The 12748-nt window shown below is 35.4% G+C and overlaps 2 protein-coding genes across 6 annotated transcripts in view; one reads left to right on the top strand and one right to left on the bottom strand.

Moving 5' to 3' along the window:
- The window catches only part of CREB1 (cAMP responsive element binding protein 1), a 54623-nt gene that overhangs the window by 36611 nt on the left and 5264 nt on the right, over window positions 1-12748 (top strand). For all 5 annotated transcript variants that reach the window (XM_065930708.1, XM_065930709.1, XM_065930706.1 and 2 more), the window contains 2 exons: window positions 3104-3286; window positions 5186-5336. In XM_065930708.1, the coding sequence (XP_065786780.1) occupies window positions 3104-3286; window positions 5186-5336 (334 nt within the window). The remainder of the gene's footprint in view (window positions 1-3103; window positions 3287-5185; window positions 5337-12748) is intronic.
- Window positions 3194-12748, bottom strand: part of METTL21A (methyltransferase 21A, HSPA lysine) — a 31622-nt gene continuing 22067 nt past the window's right edge. The window contains exon 4 of the mRNA XM_065930718.1: window positions 3194-3337. Coding sequence (XP_065786790.1) covers window positions 3324-3337 — 14 coding nt within the window. The 3' untranslated portion in view covers window positions 3194-3323. The remainder of the gene's footprint in view (window positions 3338-12748) is intronic.

Here is a 12748-nt window from a genome sequence, read left to right as displayed (position 1 = left end):
ATGTACACATCGTAACTCTTTTACTACATTGGTTTTCTAATGTCCTGAGGTAGTCTGTGTCAGAAATATGTATAAAAGTTTGACTCCCAAGTTATAATTTTCCAGTTATACCTTGGCCTTAGTTTGCATAACTAATTTGCATTCCAGCCATATTAAAAACAAGTAGCAAACTTTTTAGCTGTACCAAAGCTGAAACTTTTAATAGTAAGTAGAAGGCAGGCATTTTTGACTAAGCTTCTTGTCCATTCTGTAAGCTTATTAGAGTTCTCTTATCCTCTTCCTTCTTCACTGGCAGAAATAGGTGTATGTGTGTATTTTTTATCAAAATAATTTGAGCTATTCAAGGTATGTGTTCTAACACATTGATACATGAACTTTATTTTTTTCCAACTTTAGTACACTTGAGGAATACAGCATAGTCCTATTAGTAACAGAGATTCATTTACCACAGCAGTTCTCATTTGAACTAGAAATAGAAGGCCTGCTCTCCAGACAGAGGCATATCAGAATCTCAAATAGGGAAGTGAAGTTGAGGGAGGTAAAGCTCAGAGAAACAGATGTTTCATTTGGCACACCCCTTCCATCCAGCAGCTAAACAGTTGCTTGTTTTAAAGGTTAATACTTTGAGATTTTAAAGGCTTTATGCATTAATGTTTATGCCTTATTCTCTCTGTATATGCATATATGACTTTGATGGAACTGATTTAACATTATGTTCTTGATTATTATTAACAATCAATATAATGACCACTTACATATGTAACAATATTATATATTTCTTATAAAACAAGTATATGGTTGGGAAAATTCAAATGGTAGAGGTTTATAGTATTAATAAAAAGTAAAGACCCTTCCTACCCCTCCCCAGTAATAAGAGTTTGATGGTATATATCCTTCATTCTTTTTCATTCTGTTTATGCATACACATGTAAAATGTATTTTTATACTTGTGAGACCTACATTATTTATACACTGCAGACAAATATATGCATATATAGTTATGTAAGTGGTTTCTTTTAATAGCTACATTGTGTTTCACTGTATACATATAACATTTATTTTAAAATTGCATACACTGATGAATATTTAGGACTTTTCTACTGTTTCAAATAACGCTACATAAACATTCTTTTAGTATATAGTGTCCCGTCCTGTCAGTGGGGTGGCATCTAATGAGTGGAACTGTTGAATCCTAGTTAGCCTGCCCAGTTACCCTTCCCAGTGACTACATCAATTTGTAGTCAGTAAATTGTTGTGTTTTTTTTATTAACACTAGTATTAGTTTTGTCCATTACGTGGTTCACAATCCCTGATAATAAGTGTTGAAAGATGTTATTCTTAGGTAGAAAAAAATGTTTCACTAAATAAAATTGTTTTTCTCATCATTTTGGCTACTCAAATTCTCAGCTAAGTTTGTTTAATTGTATTCTTTCCTTGTTTTGTGATAGAATCATTATGTACATCTAAATATACATCTAAATACACATTAGTAACTTGACTTCTTTTTCTTCTTGTTTTAGTTTAGTTTTTTTGAGAGCAATCTTAAGTCCTTTTAAAATATGATATGCAGAAATAAATATTAAGAGAAAAACAATGTTTATAGGATCAGACTTCAGTTTTCAGAGTACTTTCCTATATACATGGGCTCATTTGAGTTTTATAAAAACTGTACTTTCGGGCTAGAACCAGATATTGTTATTTTTACAGAAGAGATAACAGATTCAAATAACAGTTTAGTGATGGAACTTGGACTAAACCCAAATCTCCTGATTTCTAGTTTCCTTCTTTCTTTCCACCTTGAGTTCATTGGTATATAGTCAAGAAGAAAGCTGTGTGTGTTGAATACAGTGAAATTTGCTCATTAACTCTAATTGAGAAATTGTGGTTTGATTCTGTTAACCTTCTGATTCTTTCAAGTTATCCAGCAGTGTTAATCTCAGAACACTTTTTACATATTTCTTTTTTCCCACTTGTCTAAGATAAGTAAAATCTATGGAATTAGCTAAAGTGGATGGATTGTATATGCCAGTATCTGAATTTTCACTGGTATTATTTACTAAACTAAATCGTAGCCATTAGCAGTTATTATTTCTTGATTAAACAGTAAATATAATTTTTAATACATAGATGACTCGGGATATTAGTCATGCAGAGCTAGCTGACAGTTGATCGCAAACTATCAGTAATTTCCTTCTAAGAGACACACAGTAACATGCTCAAGTCAGACATGTTGACTGTTAAAATCCATTATGCAGTTTTATATGTAATATTGTAATTTTTTTAGTTCTTCTCTTTCTGGAATACTTGAACTCTTAACAGGGAAAAGTGTCTTACTGACTTTTTCCATGTACCAAAGGTTAATTCAGTTTTTTAAATAAAGTGAAATGTCTTGTATGAGCCAAAATTTATTACCTTTGGAGCAGATGAATGACACATGTGAATAATCAATGGATTCTACATGAGAAGGCTTGAATATGTTACTTAGAAATAGCAATAAGATACTTTTTTCTAAATGATCATCTTGGGCTCCAGTTTTAAACTCTGTGAGAGGTCTGTGATAATTAAGTTCCATAGGACATTTCAGTTGTCTCATTGAGTGGATTTTTGTTATACTTTATGTATTGCTAAGTGAGTAAGAGAACAGAATGCACTACTGAACTGCTTTATTAATTATGCATTAAAATAATCATTTATTGGGTGCCTATTACATACCCATGTCTGTGCTAATAAGTACATGAATGTAGAGAAGAAATATAGTACATAGTTAACGCCATAATAAAGGAAGTGGGTCACAGAGTGGTGCCTCTTCTCAACCAAGTAATTTCAGATGGAATTTAGCATTTTCTCGTTTCATTTTTTTAATTGTTAACTGACATTATTATAAATTATAATGTGGTTCATAGAGTATACTTGTATTCTAGAAATTGGATATAAGTTTTCCTGAGCAGAAAGTTACTTGACTATACAGAATCTTTCTTGGTGATGTTATCTGCTGTAATGATTTCTCCTAGATATGTCTTGCAGATTATTCTTTGAGTTTAGTGTGTGTATGTCTTACATGGCGTTAATTAGACTTGTAACAGTCAAATCTGTTGAATTTCAGTTGCCATCACCCAGGGCGGAGCAATCCAGCTGGCCAACAACGGCACCGATGGGGTGCAGGGCCTGCAGACGCTGACCATGACCAACGCGGCCGCCACCCAGCCGGGCACCACCATCCTGCAGTACGCGCAGACCACGGACGGGCAGCAGATCCTGGTGCCCAGCAACCAAGTCGTCGTCCAGGGTAAGAGGGCTCAGAGCGCACGGGCATGGCAGATTCTTTAAAAGGCTAAAACTGCATAGATGCAGAGAAAAGTAAGTATGGTATTGCAGAGCACTGTTAAAATATAGCTTATTTGCTGCATCATAGATAATATTTTCCATAAACTCTTCTTCCGTTATTCCAACTGGACCAAAATGTCATGGCATAAAAAACAACTACTTTCAGTTTTAAAAATATAACTTCTATATTTAGCACCTTTAACATTTGGATGTAGGAGAAAATGGGGTAGGCTAGAGGGAAAGACAATAAAATTGGGAGTTTCAAAAGCTTGTTTCTAAATCTAAGTATATAGATTTGCTTTGTGACCTTGAGCAAGAGCCAGCCTCCCCTAACCTTTTTTTTTTTTTCAATGTGTCAAATGAAAAGTTGTATTAAATCACTGATAAGAATCTTTGGAGGTTCAAATTCTGTTTCTCTGCTTTTAGTCAGAAGTAGTTTATATGTTCATTTCTATGGTCATCATTTTTTATTTCAAAGGAAAGCATTATGTGCTGAAAAATCTTTTGCCAGTGTGCAAGTCCACTGCTCTATGAGCAAGAGTAGTTAAATCCACGGTGAATTACAAAAATTACAAAAATTTTTTCTTTTTTGTTTTGTTTTCTTGTTGTTTTCTTCCTGTTTGCTTCAGAAATATTTATGAATAGTGGATCATTTTTCTTAGAATTCATTGCATATTTTAAGAATGATTTATGCCAGATTTAAAATTTGCATTTTAAAGAAATAATAAATCTGTTTCTAAAAATATTTTCATTAATAGTATGTTTTGTCTCTATTAGGTAATGACAGATATGCCCCTTCACCATGGATGATTGATTTTCTATAATTCTAAAACCAGCTAAAGAATCAATTTATTTAAAGGGCCCTAATGTACTTACAGAATATTTTGTTACTAAACAAATATTTGAAGAAGATAATATTTTGCTTATTAATGGGAGTAAAACACCTTTTCACTTTACACGCAGGTACTCAAAAATTGTAAAGCAGGATGTCAGTGAATTTGAATTCTGAACGTCAGTTTGAAGATGGTGACACATTTAGTATATACATCTTTTCCACTCAAACTACACATTTTAATTGATATTAATAACAAATATGGATGATTTTTAAAGAGTTACAAATTCTCTCAGATAATGTTAGGTTTCTTATTCCTAGGAGGGCATATTTATTATTAGGTTGTTTTTAGAAAGAGGCTTTTTTATTTCACAAATGATGGATCATATTTAATTATAAAAATAAAACTTCAATTTATTTAGCCATTACCATTTACATTAAAACAGTGCTTACAGGTAATATAATTGGTATCAAGTGATACACTTTTTCATCCTTTCAGTTTTATTACAATTAGGAATTTATAATAGTTGACCATAATGCTTTATTTTCTCTTACATTTTGCTATTTTATGAAAAGTCATGGTTGTTTTTATGTCGTGGCAAGAGTCTACTTGAAATTTTTTAATATGAATTTTACCAATATCAAAGGAAGACATTGAGGACTATACTCTGTCTAGGAAGATCATCCAAGCTGTGCCCTACTTACCTTTTAGATTTAAGGTTGGTAAACACGTTAAGAACAGAACAGAACTACGTTCCAATGAAAGATAAATGTAAGATCCAGCAGACATAAGTCATGAAGATCCTTTTTCATCCAAGTGCCTATACTAATAAATACACTAAATTGGAAATTATTTCTGAGTAGTGAATGACCCAAAAAGTGCTGCTGATTCTCAACATTTTAGTCAGAATCATCTGTTGCTTTTTTTCCTTTTAATTCAAAATGTATGGTCAGATTGATGATTAACCCATAGTTTTACCAAGTCACAGTACTTCAGCGTCTCACAGCATGCTCTCTTTCTCTTTTCAGCTGCCTCTGGAGATGTACAGACATACCAGATTCGCACAGCGCCCACTAGCACCATTGCCCCTGGAGTTGTCATGGCGTCTTCCCCAGCACTTCCTACACAGCCTGCTGAAGAAGCGGCACGGAAGAGAGAGGTTCGCCTCATGAAGAACAGGTACATTTACTTAGATTGTTGTAGGTCAAGAATAACTTCAGATTCTGCCAGATGTATGTCAACAGGATCTTTGCATTGGGATTTTTTTCTCTGGTAAAATTGATGGATCATGCTAAAACTTCTCTATTTAATAAACTGCACTTAATGAGATGGCTAACGGTCAGTCTTTGATGATGAGTAGTTTTCTTTCATGCAGTTTCTCCATGAGAGAGATAAGGCACAACTTTGCTATATTTTCACTATTGCTTCAGCCAGCTGACTCAGTTATTTAAAAATTGTTTCTTGTCACGAGTAGTATCATTAAGAAAATTAACAGTTGTGTGTGTGTATAAATGGTAAGCTTTATTTACATTAAATGTATTTGTAATAAGATGAATGTATGATGACCAGTCCAAGTTTTAACACATACTAAACACCTAAATAAAGATTTTTCAAAAAAGATTAATTCTGAAAATATTATTGACAAAAATCTTAAAATCGAGCTAGTCTTCAACAGTGAACATGCTAGAGGTCAGAAATTTATTAAACATGGGAAAGTTATTTCCATAAAGTAAATTCATAGCTATAAATAGCTTTGTCATTAAAAAACAAAAGCAGATAAAAAAATTTATTTACTTGTATTTACCGTAGTATTTTTATGTATTTAGCTTAGGATTTAAATATTTACCTTAAGATATGGAAGTTACCTAAGATAAACCAAAGAAAAGGAAAATAAAGATATTAAAAGTTTGAAACATTGAAAATATTCCTCTGCCTTTCACCCCAAGATTCTTCACATGCTGCGATGAAGTGAAGGAAACATGAAAGTTGAATTTAGAGGCTCTAGATTCAAATCTTGGATCTACCCCTTTTGCTGTGACTTTAGAACATAACCTCCTAAACCTCAGTTTTCTGGCGTTTTTACAAAGGATTTGTTGTAAAATAGGATCCCACTACCCACCCAGAGGGTTGTTCTGTGGGTCAAATACGAGAATTCCTTTGAAAGCACTTTGTAACTGCAGTCCTTTATTGAAACATCTGTTTTTCTGCAATTTCATTTTTCAACTCAGATCAGCCTGTTTCATTCCTAAAATATTCTTAGCTATTACTGAATGTTAGTAAATTACATCTAGACTATGAGAAATGGCACAGTTTTTTCCCAGGTTATTAGGAAAAGAGTTGGAAACAAGCTGGGTAGCTTATTTGTTCTCCATCAATCTGTGATTTTCTGTAAGTATTTAAGTTAGAGTAATAAGCAGAAACATAGAAGCTGTGTCCATATTTAAATGTATTTAAAAATATAAACTCTGTTTAAACTTTTTCAGTTTTAAATGTTTGTAAGGAAATGTTTGACCCTTTTTAAAATTAGAAGCAAGTCTGCTTAGAAGTCTCAAGTAAAAGCTAGGTTAAAAATTTTAAGATAACAGTACTTACTAAAGAAACCAGTTCTCAACAGACATAGCGGTCAGGTAAAAAATAAATCTCTTGATTATGAAAACATCAGAAGGACTTCAGATTGTGTCTCTGTAGTCTGGCTCTGTAGACAGAAACACTTAAGAACTAGGTAAGGAGGCAGCACTATGGCTTCTTGTGTACTGAGAACGAGCTGCCCATTTATAAAAGCAAATTAATTTGACTGGCATACCAAATTTTCCTTTTTCTCTATTCATTTGATTTATGATTTCACACACACACACACACACACCCCCAGGCTGGGGGCAGGGCACACAGAGCTAGAGCCCCTGACAGCCTCTGCTCGCCTGAGATACTCAGGGAAGCTACCTAACTTACTGTGAGCTCGTTAATAAAATACTTTGGCTTGGATTTAATTTCACTCTAAGGAAACTTCCCATTGACTGCTATAGCTCCCTTTTCCCTTTATTCCCAGATTCCTGCTGCTTCTACTCTTTCAACTTTCATCCACTAGAATTTGCCTTCTGTGCCCACCATACCACTCTAATGTCTACAAAAACGTAGATACCCTTCCATTTGGCACATCTAGTATTCTGTTTTCATTTCATTTTACCTTTACGGGAGTATTTGACACTTCTAACTAACTGCTCATTTCTCTAAACTCTTCTTTGGCTTATTCACCTGGTTTTCTGCCTACTTTTCAAATTTTCCCTTGAAACTTTCCATGCCTACCTATATTTCAGGCATCACCTTAATGTTGATACAGCTTAATTACATACTGGTTTTGACCTCTCCTCTGAGATATTATTTATTTAGGTACCAGTATATGTTAGACACAGTACTTTGTTTCTTTATATATTTCATTAGTTCTGCCCACAGTAAGAAAGAAGCTTATCTCCACTTTACAGTAAGCAGGTAAATATTTTGCCAGAGGTCACACCTTTTAAGAAATGGGTAGAACTGGGATATGAGCCTGGATCTGGCACCAGAGCATGTGCATATGCTACCTCTCAGGTTCTAGCGTGCAGTTGTCATCGCCTGCTCTGCCACTCAAACTGGAACACGTGGTGGCAGTGTGCTGGAAGTGTGTAGGGCCACGCAGCAACCATGGGAGCTTTCCTTGAATATTTATTTTGCTCAAAAATGTGACAGAAACAAACATTTTAAAGGTAAAACTAAAGATTCAAAACTAAAACTGAATTCATACCAACAGTAGTTGCTTTGGATTGTGCCCCCATCCTTAGTTTTCTCTGGTATTATGGTTACTTAGGTGGAAAAGTTAGAGAATCAGTCTTCTCCTGAACATACTCACTAGGAATAGATGCCCCTTATGCACCTCACACAAAGGCTGTCTTCTAAACTTGGATAAGGAAAAGTTGTGATTCCTCAAATTGTGTAACATTCAAGTTGCCATATACTCAAAGATAAAGGGGTAAATGTTCTAAAAGTATAGATGGTTACATTAATTGTTTTGCTACAATAACAAAAAATCAGTGTCTAAGAAACAAAAATCTCTTCCTCACTTACTTACATTTTGGCAGCTGCAAGTCATATGCTATGGCTTTCCTCCACATGCTCCCAGCCAAAGGAGGAGCATCTCTTTGAGGCCTGTCCTTGTAGCAGAGGGAAGGAGGCAGAGCTTTTTGAAGCATCTGCTTGATTGTGGACATCACGTCCACTCGAGTACCACTGGCGAGGAAGCAGGTGAGGACAAGCCCAGCGTCAGTGAGGTGGGGATGTATGCTCTTCCCACAGGGAGGGGGGAGTGAAAAAGTATGGAAGCAATGCAACCCATCTTGTAATTTCAGAATGCAGGAAGAATTTAATAGGTTTCCTAAAAGTAGAAGTCATAAAGAAAAAGGTTAAGTAGGTATGACAACACCTATGATTAGCCAAGGAAAAAAGATAAAAAGCAAAGCAAACAAACTAGAAACCTTTTAACATATAAAGTCAGGAGATTGATAAGTTAAGGGTATGTAATAGGTAGATTTAAAGACAATGAATTAGAAATAGGGTTAAAAAAATCAGAAATTCAAACCAAGTAAAGTGTATGCTATGTCACTGAAGGTACATCCATTCAGCTTCCGTGGTAGCTCATCTGGTAAAGAATCTGCCTGCAAAGCAGGAGGCCCTGGTTCGATTTCTGGGTCAGGAAAATCCCCTGGAGAAGAGATAGACTACCCACTCCAGTATTCTTGGGCTTTCCCAGGTGGCTCAAACTGTAAAGAATCCATCCACAGTGCGGGAGTCCTGGGTTCAGTCACTGGGTTTAAGATCCCCTGGAGAAGGGAATAGCTACTCACTCCAGTATTCTTGCCTGGAGAATTCCATGGACAGAGCAGCCTGGCAGGCTGCAGACCATGGGGTTGCAAAGAGTCAGACACGACTGAGTGACTTTCACTTTTTCATTCAACTATATAAAACCAACCATTAATAATGAAGGTTTGTTTTTATTGAGATGGGAAGATGCTCATAGTGGAAAAGAGCAGGTTATCTATATATATATATATTATAATCCCATTTTTATTACAAAAGATAAACATGCTCATTATAAGCATATTAGAAAACATAAGCTAAAATATTTACTCACCACTAATGTGCCACCCAAAATGTTAACATTCTGGAGTATAATTTTTTTCCCTAGTATATATGTGCAATGATAAATAACATATTTTTAGTATAGTTTTTAAATTTTTATTTTGAAATAATTTTAGCTTATGAGAACAGTTAACATTTTAGTACAGAGTTCTAGATATTCTATCAACCTTCTCAGCCTTCTTATAATTTTAGCGTATTCTATAACCAGTCTGTGTTTCTTAAAACTAAAGAAATTAACATTCTGTTATATACTATGGATAGTAATTAACATAGTATTTTTGGACTTCCCTGGTGGCTAAGACTGTAAAGTGTCTGCCTACAATGCAAGCGACCAGGATTCAATCCTTGGGTCAGGAAGACCTCCTGGGGAAGGAAATGGCAACCCACTCCAGTATTCTTGCCCGGAAAATCCCATGGACAGAGGAGCCTGGCGAGCTACAGTCCATGGGGTCGCAAAGAGTCAGACATGACTGAGTGACTTCACTTTCTTTCTTTTTTATCATAGTATAATACCGCTAACTGAACTATCCATTTTATTTGAATTTCCTCAGTTACTCCACTTTTCTCTACCAAAATCCAGTCCAGGTTACTACATTGCATTTACTCACTGTGGCTCCTCATCTCCTCCAGTCTGTGACAGTTTTTTTCTTTGTCTTTTGTGGCCTTGCCACTTTTGAAGAGTAATAATTAAGTTTCTTTCAGAATATCCCTCACTTTGGACCTGTGTGATATTTTCTTATGATCAGGTGAAGGTAATGAATTTGGGGGAAGAATCCCACAGAGGTGTAGTCTGCCCCTTCTTGTCACTTGTCAGGAAGCACTTAACTAGCATGATTCATTCCTGACGGGTGTTCACTTTATCACGTGGTTAAAGCGCTGTCCAGCTGCTTCACTCCATCTGTTTTTCTCTTCACACCCTATTCCTTACAAGCAAGTTACTACCTTCAGCCCACACTGAAATGGAGGATTACTAAATGCCACCTCCTGGAACCAAGAGTATCAAAGAATTTGTGGTTTTAGGTGAAAACTAACACAGTAATTGGTGTAATTTCACAAAGATACTTGGAGACTATGCAAATATCTTATTTCTCTTTCAGCTATTCCCCACTAATTTTAGTATTCACAGTGGGGTCTTTCCTGCGGTGATTATTACTATGATATTCTAATGAGGATTTTGTTTCCCCATCCCTTCTGCAATTATTAACTGGAATTCTTTAAGGAAAATCTGTCCCTTCCCCATGTATTTATTATTTATATCAGTATGAATTTACAGATATTTACCTTATTCTTTGGGCTGAAATTCAGTATTACTTAATTACGATATTGTTAAGATTATTCCAGCTTTGGCCATTAGGAGTTCTTATAAGTTGGTCCCTGTGTCCTTTAGATGGCATCTTAATTTTCTTGAAGTACATCTTTATTTTCTGACACTAAATTATCCGGGTTCAACTTCTCATCTTAGGTTTTCTCTGCCTTAGCTTTGAAATCAGCCATTTCTTCAGTGAGCCCTAGTTTCTTTCATCGGAAAATGGTTTACTTTGACCACTTGGTTAAAGTGCTGTCCAACTGTCCCTCCATTACAGTTATTTTTCTCTTTTTATAAATTTTTCAAAGTGCTCTTTGCTATTGAGGTTTCACAGGCCCTCTCAAAGGACAGAGCTAATAAAGAAATACATGTGTGTGTGTATATACACACTAGCTCATGTATGCACACATCTATAGTTCTATGTATTATTATATATTATAGTAATTACTAAAATAAGTATGTTTTACTCACCCCACTGACTAATCTGTAACCACAGGGCTTATTTTAGCCTTCCCTTCCCCCTTTGCTTATTTGTAACTCCGTTCTCTGACAGAAACTTGGCTTCCCAATAAAGATGGTTTATTTATGTATTTCTTAAATGCTAGTATCATATAAAATAGTTTTATAATTGCTAACTTATACCCCTGTCAGAAACAAATTTACAATACAACATTTATGTACAATTCTTTTTTTTTTTTTTTTTGCTTATAACCTTAAAGTACTAGTGAAGGTACTGTTTTCAGAGTTACTTAGCTGTGCTGCTTTTTTCTCCACTCCTTTCAGTGAGGTGGGTGGTGGTGGTGGTTTAATTGCTAAATTCTGTCCGACTCTTTGCGACCCCGTGGACTGTAGCCCACCAGGTTCCTCTGTCCATGGGATTTCCCAGGCAAGAATACTGGAGTGGGTTGCCATTTCCTCTTCCAGAGGATCTTCCCGACTCAGGGATCAAAGCTGCATCTCTTGCTTCACAGGTTCTTTACCCCTGAGCCACCTGGGAGGCCCTCAGTGAGGTTATGTCATACATTTACAGTAGAGTTAGGTTTGTCAACATGTTCATTCAATTCTGGGATTACCTGACGCCTTGTTTTCTGGTTTTAAATTGTCATTACTTTACTCTTTGTGCTGTATGGTTCTATGGCGTCTGACAGACAGGTCTGCCACCACAGTGCCGTACAGTATGTTTATACCATTCTGAAAAGAATTCCTGGTGATAACTCTTGGTGGTCAGCCTCTACCCCTTTCCCCAGCTCCTGGAAACCACTGAACTGTTTTCCATCTTCTGTGTTTTCCACAATCTCCTATAAATGTAATCTTTTGGATCTGATTTCTCTCACTTAGCACAACACATTCAAGATTCATTGTTAGTGGTGTATGAATCAGGCAGTTCGTTTTATCCTTGGTATTCTATGGATGTGGTTTATCCATTCACCTTAAAGTTTATGTTCATTTCTAGTTTTGAAGGATTATGAATAAAGTTACAATGAACAGTTAGATACAGGTTTTTATATGAACTTTCAGTTCACTTGAGTAAATATCTAGGAGTGGCCTGGATGGATGGAATGGTAAGTATATATTTAATTTTATAAGAAACTGCCAAAGTGTTCTTCAGAGTGGCTATACCATTTGCCTTTCTACCAGCAATGTATGAAAGTTCCAAGTGCTCTATATCAAGTGTTATAACTATATTTTACATTTAGGTCTCTGATCCCTTTTGAATTAATTTTTATAAGGTGTGAAGTGTGTTCATGTTCATCTTTATGTATCAACTGTTTATTCTAGCACCGTTTGTTAAAAAAGATTATTCTTTCTTTGTGGAATTGCCCTTGTACTTTTGTCAAAATGTAACTGACCATATTTGTATAGGCTTGTTTCTGGGGTGTCTGGCTTACTCCATTGCTTTGTGTATCTGCCCTTTTGCCCATTCAGTCCATTGGGAGAATCTTTTCATTCTCTTCTGTTCTTAAAAATACTCAGATAGAAATTTTTGAGACGCCTTAAGAGGCACTCCCCAAGCTGAAGAGTTCTTTAAATTTTTTATTTAAAGCTCATTTGAATTTTGTGTTCTACTTCAAAATACAGTAATTTTTATTTTCATGTGAGAACACTTGCTACCCTT

Source organism: Muntiacus reevesi, chromosome 3 (assembly GCF_963930625.1).
Source record: "Muntiacus reevesi chromosome 3, mMunRee1.1, whole genome shotgun sequence".
Taxonomy (NCBI): Eukaryota; Metazoa; Chordata; class Mammalia; order Artiodactyla; family Cervidae; genus Muntiacus; species Muntiacus reevesi.
Note: the sequence above shows the minus strand (reverse complement) of the source record. Positions and strands in the feature narration are given on the sequence as shown.